The 24,797-nt window shown below is 39.6% G+C and overlaps 1 protein-coding gene and 1 long non-coding RNA gene across 5 annotated transcripts in view; one reads left to right on the forward strand and one right to left on the reverse strand.

Moving 5' to 3' along the window:
- Nucleotides 1-24,797, forward strand: part of LOC309612544 — a 513,150-nt gene that overhangs the window by 376,582 nt on the left and 111,771 nt on the right. The gene's annotated exons all lie outside the window — the stretch shown is intronic.
- Nucleotides 21,248-24,797, reverse strand: part of COMMD1 (copper metabolism domain containing 1) — a 145,364-nt gene continuing 141,814 nt past the window's right edge. For all 4 annotated transcript variants that reach the window (XR_014235128.1, XR_014235129.1, XR_014235130.1 and 1 more), the window contains one exon: nucleotides 21,248-21,467. Coding sequence is in view for 1 of the 4 variants with exons in the window: in XM_082358349.1 (XP_082214475.1) it covers nucleotides 21,360-21,467 (108 nt within the window). In the remaining 3 variants the exon portion in view is untranslated. The remainder of the gene's footprint in view (nucleotides 21,468-24,797) is intronic.

A 24,797-nucleotide genomic window follows, 5' to 3' on the forward strand; every position in this document is an offset into this window, starting at 1 on the left:
TTCTTGATACAATTTTTAATCTGAGCTAATCAAGATTCTAGACTTCTGGTTTATAGGAAGTAACTTTTAAATCACAGAGGAATTTTTTTAAAACTAATTTCACCTGTTTCTTTTTACATTTATTTATTTATTTTATTATTATGATTATTTTTTGGGCTGCGTGGCATGCGGGATCTTAGTTCCCCGACCAGGGATCGAACATGCGGCCCCTGCAGTGGAAGCGTGGAGTCTTAACCACTGGACCACCAGGGAAGTCCCAATCACAAAGGAATTTTAAATCACATTACTTAAATTTAAAAACCCTAACCAGAGAAGTTCAGAATTATAGTCAGACCAAACCAGTGATCTGTGCTGTCATCCAAAAGAACTGTGGAATCCTGGAAGAAAAGATGGCCTGTTAAAGCCTTTTACTACATTTCACTTTCTTGAATGTTCAAGTTAGGCTAGGGCTCAAACTCATTCTCCACTAAAATAAATAGCCCTGATATTATTGCTTCTAATATTAATTACGATAATTTTTAAAAATTATGTTTTCCCTAAGCCACACAGCTAACAAGGAGCAGAGTCAGAATTCAGTCCAAAGTTCCTGGCTCCAAAGTACCTATATTTAACCATCACACAGCACTGCCCCCAGAAATAATGATACTGATACCTACCAAGGTGAGAGAAAGGGGCTTTTTGTAACACATCAAAAGAAGGAACAGATACTCTTTTAGCACAATAAGGACATAGCAGCAATGCCAGCAGGAGGTTAATTGGCCCAGTATGAATGGTCTTGTTATTTTTAGATGCTTGAACAGGAGGCCAGACCACAGTGGCCAGAAATTTCTACCCACCACGCTCCTTCAGGAACAGAAAATGACTGTACTTTTTAAGAAATAAAAGCAGTTGGGATCTTTGGGGGAAGAAACAGAGAAAAGGACTATGGGGAAGGGGAATATGAGAGGAGACAGGAAGGAGACTGGGGGAAGATCTGCTAGCCAGGGGTTGGCCTATAAGTGCCATGGCCACTAAGCCCCCTTAGTCACGGTTGAACAGTTTATAGAGGCACTCAAATCTCTGCCATGCCATGTACTCTAGGTTGGTTAGAATATGATGCATGAGCCTGAATAAAAAGATTCACTCACAACACTATATGATTCTGGGTTCTTCGACAGCCAACTGGAAGATAGTTTTGTTAGGAACTGTTCCGTGAAGGAATCCCATTAACTTCTATCAATGTCGGGCACTGTGCTAAGTGCTTTAGATACATTTATTACCGCTAATCCTCTCAACGACCTACCAGAAGGGGTCACTGAGACTTACTAACCTAAGATCAGAAAACTGCCAAACCAGATAATTTAAAAAATTTCCAATCTATCACAGCCTGATAATTTTGTAAGATACATAATTCTGTAAAACACAAAATGAAATTAAAGATATGCACAATACAGGCATACCTCATTTTATTGCACTTCACAGATACTGCTACTTTTACAAATTGAAGGTTTGTGGAAACGCTGTGCTGTCAGACAATGGTTAGCATTTTTTTTATCAATAAAGTATCTTTTTTAACCTCTTTATTGGAGTATAATTGCTTTACAATGGTGTGTTAATTTCTGCTTTATAACAAAGTGAATCAGCTATACATATGCATATATCCCTGTATCTCCTCCCTCTTGCGACTCCCTCCCACCCTCCCTATCCCACCCCTCTAGGTGATCACAAAGCACCGAGATGATCTCCCTGTGCTGTGCAGCTGCTTCCCACTAGCTATCTATTTCACATTTGGTAGTATATATAAGTCCATGCCACTCTCACTTCGTCCCAGCTTACCCTTCCCCCTTCCTGTGTCCTACTTTTACATACGTTTCTTTAGACATAATGCTATTGCACACTTAGACTACAGTATAATGCAAACACAACCTTTATATGCACAGGGCAACAAAAAAATTTGTGTGATTCGCTTTAATGTGGTATTTGCTTTATTGTGGTATTCACTTTATTGTGGTGGTCTGGAACAAAACCTGTAGAATCTACCAGGTATGCCTGTATAAGCTCAACCTTCTTATTACATTCAACAGACATTGCTATAAATGTTTCTAACACTCTGAATGTCTGTACCAATCTTGCCACAGAATGGCACTAGTATAGAATAGTTGTTCCTAGTCATGAGGGCACATCAGAATTATTCCAAGGGATTAATTTCCAAAATATACAAACAGCTCATACAGCTCAATATCAAAAAAACAAACAACCCAATCAGAAAATGGGTAGAAGATCTAAATAGACATTTCTCCAGGGAAAACATACAAATGGCCAAAAAACACATGAAAAGATGCTCAACATTGCTAATTATTAGAGAAATGCAAATCAAAACTATAATGAGGTATCACGTCACTCTGGTCAGAATGGCCATCATCAAAAAGTCTACAAATAATAAATGCTGGAGAGGGTATGGAGAAAAAGGAACCCTCCTTTATTGCTGGTGGTAATGTAAATTGGTACAGTCACTGTGGAGAACACTATGGAGGTTCCTTAAAAACTAGAGTTACCATATGATCCTGCAATCCCACTCCTGGGCATATATCCAGAGAAAACTATAATTCACAAAGCTACATGGACCCCAATGTTCATAGCAGCACTATTTACAATAGCCAAGACATGGAAGCAATCTAAATGTCCATCAACAGATGAATGGATAAAGATGTGGTATATATACACGATGGAATACTGCTCAGCCATAAAAAAGAATGAAATCATGCCATCTGTAGCAACAAGGATGGAACTAGAGATTATTTTACTAAGTGAAGTAAGCCAGACAGAGAAAGACAAATATCATATGATATCACTTACATGTGGAATCTGAAAAAAAAAAAAAAAAAGATACAAACGAACTCATTTACAAAACAGAAATAGACTCACAGACATAGAAAACAAACTTATGGTTACCAAAGGAGAAGAGGGGGTGGATAAATTAGGAGGATGGGATTAACATATACACATTACTATATATAAAATACATAACTAACAAGGATCTACTGTATAGCATGGTGAACTATACTCAATATTTTGTAATAACCTATAAGGGAAAAGAATCTGAAAAGTCATATATATATGTATGTCTGTATGTGTGTGTGTGTGTGTGTGTATATATATACACACACACACACACACACATAAAGCTGAATCACTGTGCTCACTGTGCTGTGCACCTGATATTTACAATATCTGTGTACGATATTGTAAATCAACTACACTTCAATTAAAAAAAATTATTCCAGAACTTTCACCAAATACATATGCTTGCCCTCCACCCAGACTCTGATTCAGCAGACTTGGCATGTTTAATAGATATTCCCCAGGGGATTCTGATGTCCATCCCTGGTTAAGAACTACTTGCTGCTCTAACATATTACCAAAGCTACCATTTCCAGTTAAGTGCGAATTCAGAGAATCAAGATCCTCGTTCAGAATTCACTAAAACCAGTACTGGGCATGGTAGTGGGGGAAGGAGGAAGGGCAAGAATGTCAGGAAACCTGGGGATTCAAGAGTTTCCCTCCCTAACATCTGCATTACCACCTGGTACCATTTCAATATCTTTTCAACTTAAAACTTTTGATATATGGTTCAAGTATGAAATCTCTCTGAGCAGCAAATTACAAGCAGTCATAATTGCATTTGGCAGATAACCACTCCCATCTCAGATGACACCTCTATTGTTTTCTTCTCCACAGCCCTGCCTTTGTAAAAACAGGCCATCTCCTGCATCCTGCATTTGAGGGCTTATGGGAACAGTCCACCCCAGAGAAAAACTGTAGTTCTGTTTTTTTTCTTTTTTTTGGTTGGGGTGATTGAATTTTTTATTTTTTATTTTTTTGACATAAAACTGAAAAAATGTTTCAATGCATATAATAAAGCATAAAATAGTATACAAAATTCACCCTTACAAGTTTATATAAGACATATTGTATATTGTTCAGAAAGCTTTACTATTTGTGCACACAGTTAATTTGATCAGCTTATGCTACCCTTCAAGGTAAATTATTTATTTTCTATAATTTTTGAATTTTATTTATTTTTTTATACAGCAGGTTCTTATTAGCCATCAATTTTGTACACATCAGTGTATACATGTCAATTCCAATCACCCAATTCATCACACCACCATCCCCACCCCACTGCGGCTTTCCCCCCCTTGGTGTCCATAAGTTTGTTCTCCACATCTGTGTCTCAACTTCTGCCCTGCAAACCGGTTCATCTGTACCATTTTTCTAGGTTCCACATACATGCGTTAATATACGGTATTTGTTTTTCTCTGACTTACTTCACTCTGTATGACAGTCTCTAGATCCATCCACGTCTCTACAAATGACCCAATTTCGTCCCTTTTATGGCTGAGTAATATTCCATTGTATATATGTACCACGACTTCTTTATCCATTCGTCTGTCGATGGGCATTTAGGTTGCTTCCATGACCTGGCTGTTGTAAATAGTGCTGCAGTGAACATTGGGGTGCATGTGTCTTTTTGAATTATGGTTTTCTCTGGGTATATGCCCAGTAGTGGGATTGCTGGATCATATGGTAATTCTATTTTTAGTTTTTTAAGGAACCTCCATACTGTTCTCCATAGTGGCTGTATCAATTTACATTCCCACCAACACTGCAGGAGGGTTCCATTTTATCCACACCCTCTCCAGCATTTGTTGTTTGTAGATTTTCTGATGATGCCCATTCTAACTGGTGTGAGGTGATACCTCATTGTAGTTTTGATTTGTATTTCTCTAATAGTTAGTGATGTTGAGCAGCTTTTCATGTGCTTCTTGGCCATCGATATGTCTTATTTGGAGAGATGTCTATTTAGGTCTTCTGCCCATTTTTGGATTGGGTTGTTTGTTTCTTTAACATTGAGCTGCATGAGCTGTTAATATATTTTGGAGATTAATCTTTTGTCTGTTAATTCGTTTGCAAATATTTTCTCCCATTCTGAGGGTTGTCTTTTCATCTTGTTTGTAGTTTCCTTTGCTGTGCAAAAGCTTTGAAGTTTCATTAGGTCCCATTTGTTTATTTTTGTTTTTATTTCCATTACTCTAGGAGGTGGATCAAAAAAGATCTTGCTGTGATTTATGTCAGAGAGTGTTCTTCCTATGTTTTCCTCTAAGAGTTTTATAGTGTCCAGTCTTACATTTAGATCTCGAATCCATTTTGAGTTTATTTTTGTGTATGGTGTTAGGGAGTGTTTTAATTCCATTCTTTTACATGTAGCTGTCCAGTTTTCCCAGCACCACTTATTGAAGAGACTGTCTTTTCTCCATCGTATATCCTTGCCTCCTTTGTCATAGATTGGTTGACCATAGGTGCGTGGGTTTATATCTGGGCTTTCTGTCTTGTTCCATTGATCTATGTTTCTGTTTTTGTGCCAGTACCATATTGTCTTCATTACTGTAGCTTTGAGGTATAGTCTGAAGTCAGGGAGTCTGATTCCTCCAGCTCCGTTTTTTTCCCTCAAGACTAATTTGGCTATTCGGGGTCTTTTGTGTCTCCATACAAATTTTAAGATTTTTTGTTCTAGTTCCTTAAAACATGCCATTGGTAATTTGATAGGGATGGCATTGAATCTGTAGATTGCTTTGGGTAGTATAGTCATTTCCACAATATTGATTCTTCCAATCCAAGAACATGGTGTATCTCTCCATCTGTTTGTATCATCTTTAATTTCTTTCATCAGTGTCTTACAGTTTTCTGCATACATGTCTTTTGTCTCCCTAGGTAGGTTTATTCCTAGGTATTTTATTCTTTTTGTTGCAATGGTAAATGGGAGTGTTTCCTTAATTTCTCTTTCAGATTTTTCATCATTAGTGTGTAGGAATGCAAGAGATTTCTGTGCATTAATTTTGCAAGTTTACCAAATTCATTGATTAGCTCTAGTAGTTTTCTGGTGGCATTTTTAGGATTATCTATGTATAGTATCATGTCATCTGCAAACAGTGACAGTTTTACTTCTTCTTTTCCAATTTGTATTCCTTTTATTTCTTTTTCTTCTCTGATTGCCGTGGCTATGACTTCCAAAACTATGTTGAATAATAGTGGTGAGAGTGGACATCCTTGTCTTGTTCCTGATCTTAGAGGAAATGATTTCAGTTTTTCACCACTGAGAATGTTTGCTGTGGGTTTGTCGTATATGGCCTTTATTAATGTTGAGGTATGTTCCCTCTATGCCCACTTTCTGGAGGGCTTTTATGATAAAAGGGTGTTGAATTTTGTCAAAAGCTTTTTCTGCATCTATTGAGATGATCATATGGTTTTTATTCTTCAATTTGTTAATATGGTGTATCACATTGATTGATTTGCATATATTAAAGAATTCTTGCATCCCTGGGATAAATCCCACTTGATCATGGTGTATGATGCTTTTAATGTGTTGGATTCTGTTTGCTAGTATTTTGTTGAGGATTTTTGCATCTATATTCATCAGTGATATTGGTCTGTAATTTTCTTTTTTTGTAGTATCTTTGTCTGGTTTTGGTATCAGCGTGATGGTGGCCTCATAGAATGAGTTTGGGAGTGTTCCTTCCTCTGCAATTTTTTGGAAGAGTTTGAGAAGGATGGGTGTTAGCTCTTCTCTAAATGTTTGATAGAATTCACCTGTGAAGCCATCTGGTCCTGGACTTTTGTTTGTTGGAAGATTTTTAATCACAGTTTCAATTTCATTACTTGTGATTGGTCTGTTCATATTTTCTATTTCTTCCTGGTTCAGTCTTGGAAGGTTATACCTTTCTAAGAATTTGTCCATTTCTTCCAGGTTGTCCATTTTATTGGCATAGAGTTACTTGTAGAAGTCTCTTAGGATGCTTTGTATTTCTGCGGTGTCTGTTGTAACTTCTCCTTTTTCATTTCTAATTTTATTGATTTGAGTCCTCTCCCTCTTTTTCTTGACGAGTCTGGCTAATGGTTTATCAATTTTGTTTATCTTCTCAAAGAACCAGCTTTTAGTTTTATTGATCTTTGCTATTGTTTTCTTTGTTTCTATTTCATTTATTTCTGCTCTGATCTTTATGATTTCTTTCCTTCTGCTAACTTTGGGTTTTGTTTGTTCTTCTTTCTCTAGTCCCTTTAGGTGTAAGGTTAGATTGTTTATTTGAGATTTTTCTTATTTCTTGAGGTAGGCTTGTATAGCTATAAACTTCCCTCTTAGAACTGCTTTTGCTGCATCCCATAGGTTTTGGATCGTCGTGTTTTCATTGTCATTTGTCTCTAGGTATTTTTTGATTTCCTCTTTGATTTCTTCAGTGATCTCTTGGTTATTTAGTAATGTATTGTTTAGGCTCCATGTGTTTGTGTTTTTTACTTTTCCCTGTAATTCATTTCTAATCTCAAAGCACTGTGGTCAGAAAAGATGCTGGATATGATTTCAATTTTCTTAAATTTACTGAGGCTTGATTTGTGACCCAAGATGCTATCTATACTGGAGAATGTTCCATGCACACTTGAGAAGAAAGTGTAATCTGCTGTTTTTGGATGGAATGTCCTATAAATATCAATTAAATCTATCTGGTCTATTGTGTCATTTAAAGCTTCTGTTTCCTTATTTATTTTCATTTTGGATGATCTGTCCATTGGTGTAAGTGAGGTGTTAAAGTCCCCCACTATTATTGTGTTACTGTCGATTTCCTGTTTTATAGCTCTTAGCAGTTGCCTTATGTATTGAGGTGCTTGTATGTTGGGTGCATATATATTTGTAATTGTTATATCTCCTTCTTGGATGGATCCGTTGATCATTATGTAGTGTCCTTCCTTGACTCTTGTAACATTCTTTATTTTAAAGTCTATTTTATCTGATATGAGTATTGCTACTCCAGCTTTCTTTTGATTTCCATTTGCATGGAGTATCTTTTTCCATCCCCTCACTTTCAGTCTGTATGTGTCCCTAGCTCTGAAGTGGGTCTCTTGTAGACAGCATATATATGGGTCTTGTTTTTGTATCCATTCAGTGAGCCTGTGTCTTTAGGTTGGAGCATTTAATCCATTCACGTTTAAGGTAATTATTGGTATGTATGTTCTTATGACCATTTTCTTAATTGTTTTGGGTTTGTTTTTGTAGGTCCTTTTCTTCTCTCGTGTTTCCCACTTAGAGAAGTTCCTTTAGCATTTGTTGTAGAGCTGGTTTGGTGGTGCTGAATTCTCTTAGCTTTTGCTTGTCTGTAAAGCTTTCGATTTCTCCATCGAATCTGAATGAGATCCTTGCCGGGTAGAGTAATCTTGGTTGTAGGTTCTTCTGTTTCATCACTTTAAGTATATCATGCCATTCCCTTCTGGCTTGCAGAGTTTCTGCTGAGAAATCAGCTGTTAACCTTATGGGAGTTCCCTTGTATGTTATTTGTCATTTTTCCCTTGCTGCTTTCAATAATTTTTCTTTGTCTTTAATTTTTGCCATTTGATTACTATGTGTCTCGGCATGTTTCTCCTTGGGTTTATCCTGTATGGGACTCGCTGTGCTTCCTGGACTTGGGTGGCTATTTCCTTTCCCATGTTAGGGAAGTTTTCGACTATAATCTCTTCAAATATTTTCTCTGGTCCTTTCTCTCTCTCTTCTCCTTCTGGGACCCCTATAATGCGAATGTTGTTGCGTTTAATGTTGTCCCAGAGGTCTCTTAGGCTGTCTTCATTTCTTTTCATTCTTTTTTCTTTATTCTGTTCCGCAGCAGTGAATTCCACCATTCTGTCTTCCAGGTCACTTATCCGTTCTTCTGCCTCAGTTATTCTGCTATTGATTCCTTCTAGTGTAGTTTTCATTTCAGTTATTTATTGTTCATCTGTTTGTTTGTTCTTTAATTCTTCTAGGTCTTTGTTAAACATTTCTTGCATCTTCTCGATCTTTGCCTCCATTCTTTTTCCGAGGTCCTGGATCATCTTCACTGTCATTATTTATGAATTCTTTTTCTGGAAAGTTGCCTATCTCCACTTCATCTAGTTGTTTTTCTGGGGTTTTATCTTGTTCCTTCTTCATCTGGTCTCTGCCTTTTCATCTTGTCTATCATTCTGTGAATGTGGTTTTTGTTCCTGCAGGCTGCAGGATTGTAGTTCTTCTTGCTTCTGCTGTCTGCCCTCTGGTGGATGAGGCTATCTAAGAGGCTTGTGTAAGCTTCCTGATGGGAGGGACTGGTGGTGGGTAGAGCTGACTGTTGCTCTGGTGGGCAGAGCTCAGTAAAACTTTAATCCGCTTGACTGCTGATGGGTGGGGCTGGGTTCCCTCCCTGTTGGTCGTTTGGCCTGAGGCAACCCACCACTGGAGCCTACCTGGGCTCTTTGGTGGGGCTAATGACAGACTCTGGGAGGGCTCAAGGCAAGGAGTACTTCCCAGAACTTCTGCTGCCAGTGTCCTTGTCCCCACGGTGAGCCACAGCCACCCCCTGCCTCTGCAGGAGACCCTCCAACACTAGCAGGTAGGTCTGGTTCAGTCTCCCCTGGGGTCACTGCTCCTTCCCCTGGGTCCTGATGCGCACACTTTGTGTGTGCCCTCCAAGAGTGGAGTCTCTGTTTCCCCCAGTCCTGTCGAAGTCCTGCAATCAAATCCCACTAGGCTTCAAAGTCTGATTCTCTAGGAATTCCTCCTCCCGTTGCCGGACCCCCAGGTTGGGAAGCCTGACGTGGGGCTCAGAACCTTCACTCCAGTGGGTGGACTTCTGTGGTATAAGTGTTCTCCAGTCCGTGAGTCACCCACCCAGCAGTTATGGGATTTGATTTTACTGTGTTTGCGCCCCTCCTACCATCTCATTGTGGCTTCTCCTTTGTCTTTGGATGTGGGGTATCTTTTTTGGTGAGTTCCAGTGTCTTCCTGTCGCTGACTGTCCAGAAGCTAGTTGTGATTCTGGTGTTCTCACAAGAGGGAGTGAGAGCACGTCCTTCTACTCCGCCATCTTGGTTCCTCCCGGGCAAAACTGTAGTTCTTAATTCATCCCAGAAGATAGCAAGCTGCTGGGGCAGCCAGTCATTTTCAGGGAAGAACAGCCTGGAGAGAAAAGCACTCCACCTTTTCAGATCAGGGCCAGCAGTGGAAAGATGAGGATGAGACCTCACAGGAAGACTCACAAGAGACTTCAGTGTGAATAAGAAGTGCTGGTATATATATTCCTTCAGGAAAAAAGTCCAGTGACCTAAGTGACCCCAAGAGAAGTGATCGATAATATGCTTATGAAAAATATGACAAATAGCCTGACTGAGCCAAAATACAATTTATCTATTTTTCACAGTAATTACTTGTTTTTAGTACTAGTGGTATGCATGTGTGTTCAACTGACCCTACCACAATGGTACACAAGTACACATAGAATTTGATGTACACCATGCGTACTTTTCTCTCTCAGTCCCAGTCCTTGATGGGTATGTTCATATAGCAGGTACTCAATAGAATTTGGGAATATTCCTCCAATTTTATTATTGAAAATAGATTGAAAACTACTTGAAGGACAGTATATTTTCAGACTACATCAAGGGCTCCAACAAATCAGTAAGAAAAAGACGAATAAGTAAAACAACAAGAAAAAACAAACAGGCAAAGGATATGGACCATTTCACAGAACAGGAAATACCGATAAAATGTGAAAAGATGCTCAACCTCATTGATGACTCGGAAAATGCAAGGCAAAATGAGGTATCGTTTTTTGACTCTTATTTGCAAAAAAGTATAACATTATCAAGACACATTCATACAACTGCTTGCGGAAGTACAAGTTGGTTGGGCTACTTCAGAGGGCTATTTGCCATTATCTATCTGCATCCTGAGTTTGAGGAATTCTTGAACTGTGCTGGAGCCAGTTCATACCAGCTTGCAAGAGCTGATGGTGTATAACTCGTCCCAAATCCAAGTTCAGTAATGAATATTAGTAGTTTGAAATTGGCCATGGTGGGAGAACTCACACAATGGAAATAGGACAAATGCTACAAATTAGCCCCTACCCCCTTTTATGGAAGACTGGTTGTTAAACATTTATCATACTCCAGTCTATTTGCCAGTGTCTAGAATCTAAAAAGCGTATAACCCATGATATAGCAATTCCTGTTTTCTAAGATATATTTGCACACGTATATAGGGAGGCATGTGCAAGTATATTCACTGCAGTATTGTTTGCCATGGGGAAAAACTGGAAACAACCTAAAAATCCACTGATAGGGAATTAAAAAAAAACAAAACCCAAACCTATTGTGTCTCTGTAATACTATGCAGCAGTTGAAATTAATGAGGTAAATTTATATAAACTTTTGGGAGGAAAAACTTCTCTACCAACTTAGGTCTGACTGAGGGGAGTGCGACGCACATGAAGTGACAATACACAAATTAACAGGAGAAAAATGTATTAATATTATGAATGCAGGACCACCCCATAGTACTCCCTGTACTACTCTAGAGTAGCTCCCAGAATAGCTAGGAGTAAAGGTTTATATACCAGGTTAATAGAAGGGGGGGGGCTTTGGGCTTCAAAGGATGGACGGTTCTGGTGAGATGTGTTTACACAATTTTGGGGTGATGTGCTGGTGCCCAAGGTCAGCCTCCCCAGTTTGAGCCGTAAGGGTGATGGGGGGAGAGTGCTGGCAGCTGGCTCTAGTAGAGCTCTGATCTGATCAGATAAGGGAAGTTCTAATGAGATTTCTTTCAGCATCTTCTGTAGTTCAGATGCTTCCACTTTGAAATATTCTCTATATCAGTTCGGTGGGTTGTTGGTCTCTGTAGTACTAATTTAGAAAAGTTCCAAAACATGCTGTTGAGGGAAAAAAGCAATTTGCAGGATAGTACATACAGTGTGACTGCACTTGTGTTACAGGAATACATAAAACAGTACTGTAAATATGGCCATATATGCAGGTAGGTAAAAATAAAAAAACCATGGAAGGAGATATACTCAAAGTTACCACAGAGATTATTGCTGGGGAAGAGGAGGAAGAAACCAGATGGTAAATGGACGGTATTGGTCACAGGGGACTTTAGCCTTAATTATAAGGTTTAAATGCTTCTCAAGGACAGTGTATCCATGTATTATTTGCATAAAGTTAAAACCAAACCAAAACAGCTCCTTGAAGACAGGAATGTCCATACACTTCCACCCAAAAGGCCAAGGTCCATGTTCTGAGCTCCTGGAATGGGAGGTACCCTCTTAACCCTGAAATATAATCAATCTCTCTTCCAGTGGCCTGGGCCTCTTGGGCAGCCCTATACTCCCACAGGGCACCCTGGAAACTTTGTGGGATATCAGGCCTGATTAAGACCCTTAACAGTCCCTGAAAAAAGATTATGAGTCTCCTCCCTTCTTTGTACTTATAATTTTAAAAAAACTGAAAAAAACAAAAAATCTATGAAAGCACAGAAATCCTACAAAAGTCCTGATTTTTCCTAAGACTATGGTGATACTTTTGACAGTTGAAACATTTTAAATCTCTCAAAATCTTAGCTGGAAGCATGTGCTTAATTCTGACTGACTGGGTGATTTAGCACCTGGCAAAATAAGGGTGAGAAATGGAACAAGTCACCAGCAATCTTCAGTCCTTTTCCAGGACAAGGATAAGACAAAATGGAAGGAAAAGATAAGAGTTTAATCCCTCGTTGTCTCCCCAAACCAGCTCCTTAACAAACCACAGTTAAGAGGTTTATTAATTGGCTAAGCTTCCAGGTACAAAACTAGGTGTGGTGTTCCATCTACAAAGAATGGCCCTGCTGTTATGCAGCAACCACTTCTCCCCGGAGGCTCATGCAGGGCAACAGGGACTAGCTGGGTCTCGCCCCTCCAGCAGTGATTCTCCGGCTGCTTGCCCCCAGGGGCTGCAAGTTGATTCTCCCAGGGTCAGGTCCCCCGTGAGGAGATTTCTCCAGCTCTTCAGGGAACTTTAGAATCAAATTCCCTTCTTTTTATTCAACAGCTCCCTATGTGTACAGGGAGAGGAAAGGGGACTGTTTGTTAAACTTTTGCCTTACTCTTCCCCATTTACTAAAATTACATACATAAGCATAGATGCAAAGAAAGATCAGCTTTTTTCCACCTGTCTCAGCAAGGGAATTGGGTGGGTCTGATAACTTGCCCACTGGATACTCCTCTACTCCAATTATCTGGTTAGTTATTATTTACTTATTTATTATTTATTTTACTTACTTCCTGATACTGGGGGAAAAGATTTTTCTCTAAATTCCCTACAGACCATATTTAAAGTGGTGGTACACTAATCAGCAAATGGTTACATCTATGGTTTAATGGATCATACAGTAAGTAATTTATGAAGTGATTTGCTTTCTTCCACCTCAGAGGGGATCTGGGGAAAGGCACCTCCTTGGTCTATGAGGTCCAAAGCCAGGTGGACCTTCAGTGCCCAGAGGATTTGCCACCTCACCTCTAGCCCCTACCTGGGCCGGCCACTCCAGGTTAGGCTGGGGCTCCAGGGAACAGTGAATGTTACCTGGCCCGTCTGCCTTCCTGGGCCATTCTTTGGCTGTTGGTTGACAGCAAATACAAACTCTCTGGGCAAAGTTCAGTTTTGCAGAGTAACAACCTTCACCCCTGTTAAGTCGCCACAACTGAACTCTGCTCTGTGGGAAACAGCAGGTAGGAATTTATTTTTTTTAAAGAACACTCATTCCGGGCTTCCTTGGTGGCTCAGTGGTTAAGAATCCGCTTGCCAATGCAGGGGACATGGGTTCGAGCCCTGGTCCGGGAAGATCCCACATGCCGCAGAGCAACTAAGCCCATGCGCCACAACTACTAAGCCTGCGCTCTAGAGCCCGTGAGCCACAACTTCTGAGCCCACGTACCACAACTACCGAAGCCCACGTGCCTAGAGCCCATGCTCCGCAACAAGAGAAGCCACCACAATGAGAAGCCTGTGCACCGCAACGAAGAGTAGCTCCTGCTCACCACAACTAGAGAAAGCCCGCGTGCAGCAACGAAGACCCAACGCAGCCAAAAAAACAAACACTCATTCCTTCCTGCAAAGTGCTTGCGGGGCATGAACGTGAATCTCATGGGCTAAGACAAAGGTTGTTTTTTATGTTCTCCTTGCTTTCCCTTCCCTTTCCAGAATCTAGGCCCTGGGGATTCTCTGCAGGAGGCAGGTAAGCGAGCGACCCTTGAAAGAACAACAGACTTCACCTTCCTTCTCAATCAAGCCAGAATGGGCCCAGAGTTCCACCAGGGATGCTACAGAAACTGCTTGTGGCCTCACCTCCTCAGGGAGGGAGTAAGCCTTGGGGTTTGTTTAGTTGCACAGTCCTACATCTGTTAGCAGTCACAGATTCTCTGACTCCAGCTACGTTTAGCTTTGTTCGTCTTCCACGGGAACACAACTGCATTAGTCTCCCTTTTCTCAGCTCTCCATTTACGACAACTCATCACCTAGAACCTGAGCCCCAGATTGTGAGCCGGATAAGATTCGGAACTGTAAACGTCCACCAAGAGAAAAGGCAGGCCCCTTCCATGAAGAGGAGTGACCCTACCCATTCCTGCAAACGTGTTCCCTTTCCACCTCCAGATCCAAAAACATACCCCTCTATCTTCACAAGTTCACCTAATTTTAAAAAGCTTTGGCTTATAAACCTTTCTGGATGACTCCAGCCCCCTCTGACCTTTTTCTTTGCTGAAACTCTCATAGCAATTGTGTTTGTACCATTCAATTTAGCACTTAATTGGCCACTGACCTGAAATGCTTGTAAACTGCTTCATGGTTACTGGTTTTAGCTTCCTAAGAAGACAGTTCCTAACAGTAGTAATAATGATAATAAAAATAGCAACAGCAAACATTTATATGTGCCAACTCTGTGCAGATATTATCCCAGGTGCTTTCTACATATTAACTCATTTTATTCTCCCAGTATGCCAACTGAGGTAGGTATTCTTGTATTATCATCCTATTTTTACAAATGAAGAAACTGAGGCAAAGAGATGTTAAATAAGTTGCCCTAGTTTGCACAACTTGTAAATAAAAGAGCCAGGATTTGACCCTGGCAAAGAGCCCTTAGGTCTCTAAAAGATGTCTTTTAGACTATCTCCTAAATCTTATTTATCCTATAGTATCTAATCCTGTGAATTCGATTTATCATCCCTTAAAAAAAAAAAATCAGGGGCTTCCCTGGTGGCGCAGTGGTTGAGAATCTGCCTGCCAATGCAGGGGACACGGGTTCGAACCCTGTTCTGGGAGGATCCCACAGGCCGCGGAGCCACTGGGCCCGTGAGCCACAACTACTGAGCTTGCGCGTCTGGAGCCTGTGCTCCGCAACAAGAGAGGCCGCGATAGTGAGAGGCCCGCGCACCGTGATGAAGAGTGGCCCCCACTCGCCGCAACTGGAGAAAGCCCTCACACAGAAACGAAGACCCAACACAGCCAAAAATAAAAAAATAATAAATAAATCATAAATAATAAATTAAAAAAAAAATCAGCCCTATTTTTCAGATGAGAAAACTAAACTCACCTGAGGTCCCACAGTCAGGCCTATGCAGAGCTGTGATTGAAACCTACATCTCTCTGACTCTAATGCTTTCTTTTTCCCTACTAAATGGAACCACTGGATTTGATTAATACTCAACTCAGTTATCACACCTCTGATGCTCATTCATCTCATGCACAATTGTGGAGACTTTGTAGGCAGGGGGAAGGGGAAGCATACAAAGATGATGAGATAAGGTCCCTCTCCTTAAGGAGCTCACAGCCATGGGGTGGGTAGGGGTGGGGGGAGACAGATATGCAGACAAAGAGGTGTACTAAAATGCTTAGGCGCTGTGATGGCAGTTGTGAAAGTTCAGCAGGCACAAAGGGATGAGAATGGAGTATTGAGGGATCCTTGTCTGTCACAGAGGGGAGTGAACTGAGACTTTTTATAACATTTTTAATTCAAAGTTTTGTAATTAAAAAAAATTTTGTGATAAACTCTGTTGACCACAAAATTCAACTAAGAGCACCCTGAGTATACGGATTCATTAGGTTTCTGCTGTAAATAATAATCCTCTCCAAATCCACTACAAATTGTTGCTATTTTCTTGGTTGCCCCTGGCTCCATAAACCTTAGGGGATTGGTAGAGGTGGTGGCAGATTGCTTTCTGGGAATTCATGAAACTCCTGACACTGAATGAAAAATTCAGTGAATATGTGCATGTCTTTTTTCTGGGAAAGAGAAACCATAGCTTTCATTGGATTCTTTAAGACATAAAGTATCATCTAAAAGTTAAGAACCACTAAAATGATGCTTTGAAGGTATACTTGAACATATAACTATATCAACATATATATGGATATAGATATAGTGTATGTGTGTGTATGTATGTATGTATATACCCCCTTACTTTGATGTGCCTAGAAAGTGTCTGGAAGGAAACACACCTTCCAGACTGTTAACAGCAACTACTTCAGGGGAGAGAGACTTTTTTTTAAAAGCAAAAGGCAAGGAAGACTGATTCTATACAATTCTATACTGATTTAAAAATTAAATAATCTTTAATAATTTTTAATGAGCACGTGTTTTACTTTTTTTTTGGCTGCACCATGAGGCTTATGGGATCTTAGTTTCCTGACCAGGGATTGAACCTGTGCCCCTTGCAGTGGAAGCGTGGAGTCCTAACCACAGGACAGCCAGGGAATTCCCAACATGTGTTATTTTTATAATTAAAATGTAAAAAAAAAAAAAATCTGACTTCTGTTCTACTGCACTGTGGGTAGACCATGTTGAGAAAACCGTAACAGTGAGGAAGTGACTGCTACAGAATTCACTATAGACATTGTTATAATGAATTAATGAACAAGAGTTATGCTGTATTTAGTAAGCTTGGGTCATGGTTGTCCAGCAAGGATAAGGATAATCTGCTGCCTGTCTGGGTACTGTGGACAGCCAGGAAGGCCCATGTGACAGCAGACTCATCTTGCACATTGTCCTAGAGATGGGTGGCACTGAGTGAGGCCAAGGTAATAAGAAACAGCATCAGGCTCTACAAAGGACATTAGCAGCCTCAGCACAGAGACAGGTCTAATGTGGATGCAGGTTGCAAGTGACACAGGACCTCACAGCCCTCAAGGTCATATCTCCATACAAAAATCATCACTGGAAAAATTATCATCATCTAAACACAATGAGCTAGGACATAGGTATTTTTTACAAGCACATTTTATTCTTTTGGTGAGTCTGGCAGGTAGAACATAGAGATGGAAGACAGTACCCTAAGGTCTCTTCCTGATGACGGCCTTGTACAAGTCCTCTGCCCTGTCTGTCCAGATGTTTCCCCATTTTGACAAGATGATAAAATAGCTTCTACAAAAGCCTCCAAATCAGTCATTCTGAGATCAGTGCCAAATTTTAGCCATGGTTCTAAAAATAGCCAGAATATGAATCATATAAAATTCCCAAATTTATTTTTATTTCTTTAATGTAAAAACAGTATAATAGCAGCATTAAGGATTTTAACTATTTTCATTATTCAGCCTAAATTCCTTTTAAACTAGTAGTTTAATCTCTTATTCCACTTGTGCAATCAAACCCATATTTCCCCCCTTCCCATTTCTCCCCCACCTCCATCCTGTAAATCAACAGAACTTGAAACCCTAACACTAGCAGGAAACGGAAAACTAGCCAAGAGCAGGTAAGAGAGAAACAAAAGGCCTACTTACAGTGCTTGGTGAGTAAAAGATGTAAATACCCATATTTTACTATCTTCTCATGTACAGGCTTAGTATTTTATTCTGAAAATATATGTACTAAACTTGTAAGTTATGTCAGTTGGCACCATTTATCTGACAGGAAGCAGGCCGAGGCAGGTTCCTCTGCAACAAAAGCTAGTGAGCACGGCATGTAGTTGTGATGTGGTAAGAGACGTTTATGGCTGTCCCCAGATAAGGGAGAACTGACTGCACTTAGATAAAAATTGCTATTTCTCAATTTTGAGGTAAAAAACTGTACACTTTGCAACTAGAGTTAAACGCAAACTAATTATGTTCTATTTATGTTTTCCCTTCTGCTGGCTAAATCACCATCTAAAATATTTGAAAACCGTGGCTGGGAAGTTGGACAGTTAAGAATTATAAGGTGGCAACTGTCTCACAAAGGCCCATCTTTTCCAGCATCCTGTTCTTTTTAGAAAAATATCAAATCATTTCTGAGCTGACTCCAGAAGGCCTCCTTCTATATCCTTGTCCCTTCACTGGTCTGGATATTTATTGTGTACTTCAGAAAACAATATTTTCTAACATCTGTTTAACATTTATTTTCCTTTAATTTCTATTATATTCTGTTTTCCACATTTTCACTCAGGTCTAAAAAAAGAACTTCAGTAACTACTAGCTTGACACGATGTCAGCTATTTAAGATTTCAGATACTCAATGTGATCGTTCGCTTTTCACCACCTGCTTGCACTTGGGAAAGACTAAGTTAAACTAAACTTTAAAATGCTGTAATTCCTCTTGAATCATGGTTAAAGTAAGACTGGGGGAAGAGAGGTTATACAAAGGAAAGAGGAGGCTATAATAGTCGAATTTAAGCCTCCACTGATGAAGCTGATAGGAACCAGAGCTTCCAAGAAAAGGCAGTCCTGAGAAGAAGGCCAAATCCTTTGCTCCCTATCAGCATGAAACTGCTAAAGTCTGGAGATTCTTTCTGACTTTATTTTGAAAGCAACGTTTGGCTTGTCTGTCCTGTTTCTAAACAGACTGAAGTTACAGTGCTTATGGTTGAAGCAGGGATAATTTCTACAAGGCCCAATTCAGGCTGAGGATTATTTTTATTTTGCTCCACATTTCCTGAACTCAAAATAATGTGGTTTCAACCTAGGATTATAGAGGTAGGAAACCTAGTGGGGTCTGCTGGGACCCTTATGCCAGTTTTCTCCTTTCCTGGTCCTTTCTCCATGCTTGCACTATCCCCAGGAAGATGTCCTAGTGTAAGTAAGTCCCCCTTGCAAAAATTTACAAAAACAGGTCAGTACGAGAAAATACAAAAACCAGATAATATCCAATAGGCACGAAAGGGAATGATTTAGTCACATACTTTCTTAGAGGTAATACAAACTGATATTAACCTTTTTGGAGAGCAATTTGTAATGTTTATCAAAGTCTTAAAAACTGTGTGCTCTGTACATCAACTATACCTCAATAAAAAAAAAAAATAAAACCCCAAAAAACCCATGTGCTCTACTTCCAGGAATTTATGCAGGGAAAGTCAACTCTTCTTCTAGTCCTAGCCTTCTTTTTGTTATCTCTGTATATTAGGTTGATGGGTCATTTAACTCTTCTTAGTGAGTGCTATATTTTCACAATAGACTATAATAAACATAATACTCCTTTGGCAATCAGAAAGTAAAAAATCACCAGTAAACATAAAACACACGCAAACATACCTTGTCTGAAACCACTTGCATTCAAAAGTGTTTAGTGTTAAATGTGGGGCCCACCTTCAGCAACCATTTCATTATTATTATTATTATTATTCTGAAAAATTCAGTATACATTAACAGTTTTACTAATGACCTAGGGTTTGGGGATATAATAAAAAAGCCCATGTCCACTTTTGTGGCTATTACTTTCACAGAATGATCTAAATAGAGCTTCAAACCACAACGATGGCCTCGCCCTGTGGGCCCATGGACTGTTCCTTAAGGCTTCCATAGACTTTCATTGGAAATGTGACTCAATACTAACATGGTAGCTACAGTTCTTACTTTCAGTGACATCTGGAATCCCATTATCTGATGAGATATTCTTTTCCTCCATTTTACAGCAGGAGACATTATCTAAATTCTCCTGGATCACGTGACAGTAGCCCTGAGAACAGAAAGCAAGTTTTAATAGTTCTTTCGCCAAACCACGCGCCTTTTCTGAATCTATTTACCATACTGTTTCAAGATGTTTTCTGAAGGGTCCACAGGGGCTACATTTAAAACTTTCTGGTCATTGTCTGCTAACTGCTGGGATGGTTTTAATCAGGGAGGAAGCCAAATTTTCTGCTTGGGTTTTGGAAAAACTCCTAAAATGTCTTTAAACTGATTTAGGAGAAAATGCTTAACAGAAGAGGAATTATTACTGCCCTGAATAAACTCATTAGAACTGACATATGCTGTAACCACAGACCAAGAGCACTACATTTTTGGGACACATTACATCCCAAAGGCAACTGAAGTTTCTAAATGTTATCAGTGTCAGATGACAAAACCTGTTCAACAAGGACCATAGCCTCAATGTACTTAGTTGACAGTTCCTCCTCTTAGAATATTCTTGGTGTTTGGTATAACTTCTCTACCAGGACCTAGTTTGTTTGTTTGTTTGTCTGTTTATTTATTTATTGGCTATGTTGGGTCTTCGTTGCTGCACGCGGGCTTTCTCTAGTTACGGCAAGCGGGGGCTACTCTTTGTTCCGGTGCGCAGGCTTCTCATTGCGGTGGCTTCTCTTTGTTGCAGAACAAGGGCTCTAGGGGCGCGGGCTTCAGTAGTTGTGGCTCGAGGGCTCTAGAGCACAGGCTCAGTAGTTGTGGCGCACAGGCTTAGTTGCTCTGCGGCATGTGGGATCTTCCTGGACCAGGGCTTGTACCCGTGTTCCCTGCGTTGGCAGGTGGATCCTTAACCACCGCGCCACCAGGGAAGTCCCAGGACCTAGTTTTTATGTTAGTTTTCTTGAAGAAATTGTCTTGAAGAAGTTTTATTTGATGACTTCAGTAAAATTTTCTGAGGTAAAGAACTCCCATCACTTCAAGAGACATTTTCCCTTCCCACAATCCTGACTTGAGATAAGTGAAGGGAGACCCTTTATGATGAGGCCAATTTAGTTCTAGGTTCCAGAAAAGCCCAAGTTTCTCAGTAGCTCAGATCAAACCAGCCCCCCCCCCCCCCGATTTAGGCAGAACTAATACAAATACCTCAATCAGTTCTAGAAGCATCTCATATCTTACTAAGGTCAGTAAACCTCTTCTAGGTTAGGCAGGCTCCTCTAGGCCTCAGCTCAGGCCATATTTGGTCAGCCTTGTATTTGCATGAGTAAAATGTTTTCTCCCCCTTTTCTAATTCTTGCATGATTTATCATGTATAAAGTCCTATAATCCTACCCAGGAATAAGCCACCATAGCAAGGGTTTCTAAAGCTGATCCCACCCCAGTCCTACTGAATCCAAGTCTCTGCGGATAGGGTCCTTAAGGTCTTTTTTTAAAAAAAATGCTTTTATGAGTGCCTTTGTATGCTGAAGTATAAGAACGTCTGCAGTAGATCAACTATAAGAGTAAATGAAAGGAAGAGAGAAAGAAATCGCCGCAAGCTGAGGCAGGCAAGATTTGAACTTGAGGATTTAATACTATTGGGGGAATAAGATTTTTTTTAAAAAAAGCAGATCCCTGGGGAGGGATCATGAACACCTTTGTCTCAACAGCTCCATCTTCAGCTAGGCTGGCTGCATCAGTGTGCTGATACTTTCTTCTACCTCCGAGAGCTTCTTCAGGACTTGGGTGACCTTGACCTCATCAAACTCCAAACACAGAAATTCAGATTCCTGGAAAATATAAAAGGATATTTTAGACAAGACCCTCAAGATAGCCAAGGCTCTGGATCTGGTGTGATCTAGCTCCAAAGCCCAGGGCCCCTACCCAGCAAGCCTGACTCAGGCCTCAATACCTAAATGATATTTTTACCCACACAACGCCCTAAATGAAACTACTTCTATGAGGTGTTTCATAAATGCTAAAGAGGTATACAAATGTCTGCTGTTCTCTTTAAGAGGCACATGAGAAGCTTTTCTTGTCTGTCATCACATTTAATCCCATAATAATTTTTAAGGTAAGTACTTAAGTATTGCTGTTTTATAGATGATGACTCTGAGACACAGGGAGGTTAACCTGTATCACAAAATCAGAAAAAGGCAGAGTCAGATTGTGAACTGCCAGCTCTGGCTGACTCCAAAGTCCATGCTGTCTCCATAGCACCCTGTAATAAAAACAATGGAAGGAGGATTTAGATTGGCTCTGTGTTTGCCTGGGAATTGGGCTACCTTGGATTTAGTGGTTATACTAGAAACTGTGACAAGCTGTGAACAAGTTGCTTGGGAAACATCAACCAGATAATTGAAAGATAACCAGATCTTGAAACAGCCTTAAACATTTCTGAGGCCCTTCCACTTGCTACAAGCCAACTCTCCCAAGATTTCCCTCAAATACATTCCTCTCAATAACTGTTAGGATCAATCAACCCCAAATTAGGTAGAAATCAAAGAAAAAGGCCTTTGAAGTGTGGTGACAGAAATTTCATGTACACTGGACAAATCCTAGGTCCACACTGTCTTGAGACAAGGGAAAAGTATACGATTTTAAGAGTGACCATATTCAAGATCCCAAAGAACAATAACCATGTAATTTTAGAGCAGTATGAATTCTTAGAGACCATATAAGCCAACTACCTTGTTTTTCAGGTTATGAAATTGAGGTCCCAGCCATGTTAAATGACATGCCTATTATCCCTGTTTGTCGATGGCACAGCCACCAGATCAATGTTCTTTTCTCTATATTTTCCTTTCTAAATACATGGCATTTCCCACCCCCATTCAAAGTGACAGGCAAAGGAAGACCAATAAGCCTCTTCAGAGGGAGGGAGTCACTCTGTCATCAGCTAGAAGAACCTTCAGGATCTGATTTTGTAAAAGTACCTTTGCTGTTGGTGAGCTGCTGTGCTGTGTCTGAACATCACCCAGGAGAAACAAGTACAGAGGGGAAGAAGGGGCCTCTCAGATGAGAGTCTTTCAAAGGGAGGAAAGGCAGCTTTCCCTGGCTACAAGGAACTTTTTCCTCAAACATGTATTTAAATAGGAAAATAGGAATAAATAGGAAATAGGAAATAGTCTCATATGTGAGCTTAGAAACTGCCAGGTTTTCATTTAGTCGAAAGCAAGAACCAATTTAAAAAAAAGAAAGCTGCTCCTGTGTTTGAGCTACAGGCAGGGTTATCTCCTTTTGGAAATAAGAGCAAATGTATGGCAAATTAGGTACTTCACTTGGCTAAATTAAGAACAGGTCTCAGATTTGAAAGCCTCTTATTCTTCATTCAGTTTTATTGAGCTCTTTAGCCTGACTTTAAAACATTTAAAAATATTTGGCCTTTGGAACAATGGTCTAGAAACTAAGAATTACCAGAGTCTAACATATATATTTAGGAAACTGGCAGAAAAGATGATGTAATCCATGTTTCACCTCAGTGAGATAAAGTCAGTTACAATAATAAATCACCTCATTTTCCATTTATATGGGAAGAGCCTATTAAGGACAATGTTCATAGAGATAGGAAAATCTGAGCAAAGTTTATTAATAAATAGCCAGGATCTTTTTTGACTGAAAGTCATTAATTTGTTATAAGTTTCAGTATTCAAATTATCTTTGATTGGACCTCTAAGTATTAATGAAGCTTGGTTTACTTTTAAGGGTAATCGAATACTAGAGAGAAAAAGCAGGCTAAACAGAGTCCAAAGTTAAACAAATATTTTCCACACACTCCCAACCTTCAACTCCCTCCCCTGGAAACAATGCACACTAACAGCCTTAGAAAGACACATGTAACCATACATGACTCTTGAAGAAACAGTTTACCTCAAACTGTATTATCAAGGCCTAGCTTCATCTAGTTATGTCATCAAAATATTTTATCAGGAATTCAGGGGCCTTTAAACTGGGGTTTAACACATGGAGCTTTGTTCAAATTTTGCATTTGGTTGGGGCACCCTACAGAAAATACATCTAAAACACTTGAAAATATCTTTAGAAATGCAGGTGATGCTTTTCAAGCCAGATGCAGAAGGTACAAGAGCAATCTGAAACACTTGATTTTTTTCTCAAAGTCATCCATCTTGATCTGGTCATAATGAGCGATGATAAGACTAAATTTCTGTATTTAAATATCTGAGTCAAGAGTTAGAACCTGCTTCTTAGCAGAGTGTAGATACATCATGGGATAGAGCCAGAAAATGGTTAGCAGGTGAATAAGCAGGTGCATCATTATTAAGAATATGTACTTTGTGATCACAGTGAGTATGGCAGTGTACTAAATTCAAGAGTTTAAGTAACTATTCCAAATTAGAAAAGAAAGCAAAGGTAAAATATTCAAATATTCTTTCCAAGTACAAAAGCTAAAAATTCATAAAATACTAAGAAGAGATCTTTGAGAGGCCACCCTCTCCAAACTAACAACAAAAAAACCAAGCTAGCTTTTAATGACTTCTAGAGAAGGACATCTTACATGTTTCTAAGGAACTCCTTTCCCAGGTAACCACTCTGACATTCTTCAGGAAACTCTTACTTGTCAAACCTAAATCTTTAATGTTTTAGCTTAAACTCGTTTCCCAACAGGGTCAGAGAGTATAACTGATTATTTTATATAAAAATTGAAGGCAGTTATTAAGCAAGTGTTTGGTTTCTCCATCTACATACTATTAAATAACCTCTCTGTGTGTACTGTCCATTTAAATGACTTCCTTATCTAGGTCCAGAAGCATACCCTGACCAATTCTTTGGCAAAACAATACTACAGTGACAAAATGCTAAAAATAGAAAATAAAAAGGACTATGACTTAATAAATACCTAAATAGAACCATTTAGAATAACTTGAACATAAGAAAAAATAGAAATCTTATAGCCTATCTTCTGTATTATTTCCCATGCAAAGTTTCCACAAAGCTTTATCCCCAAATTATTGGTCATATTTAGCATTAGAATACAACTTTGGCAAATTCTAACATGTTGTGGTCTCTTAAAAATTCTAAAGTTGTGGGATGGAGGATGAGAGTGGGAAAGGATGCCTTAGGATCCTGCTAACCAATACTGACTCAGAAGGCCACATACA

This window comes from Balaenoptera borealis, assembly GCF_965194805.1.
Source record: "Balaenoptera borealis genome assembly, chromosome: 15".
Lineage (NCBI taxonomy): Eukaryota > Metazoa > Chordata > Mammalia > Artiodactyla > Balaenopteridae > Balaenoptera > Balaenoptera borealis.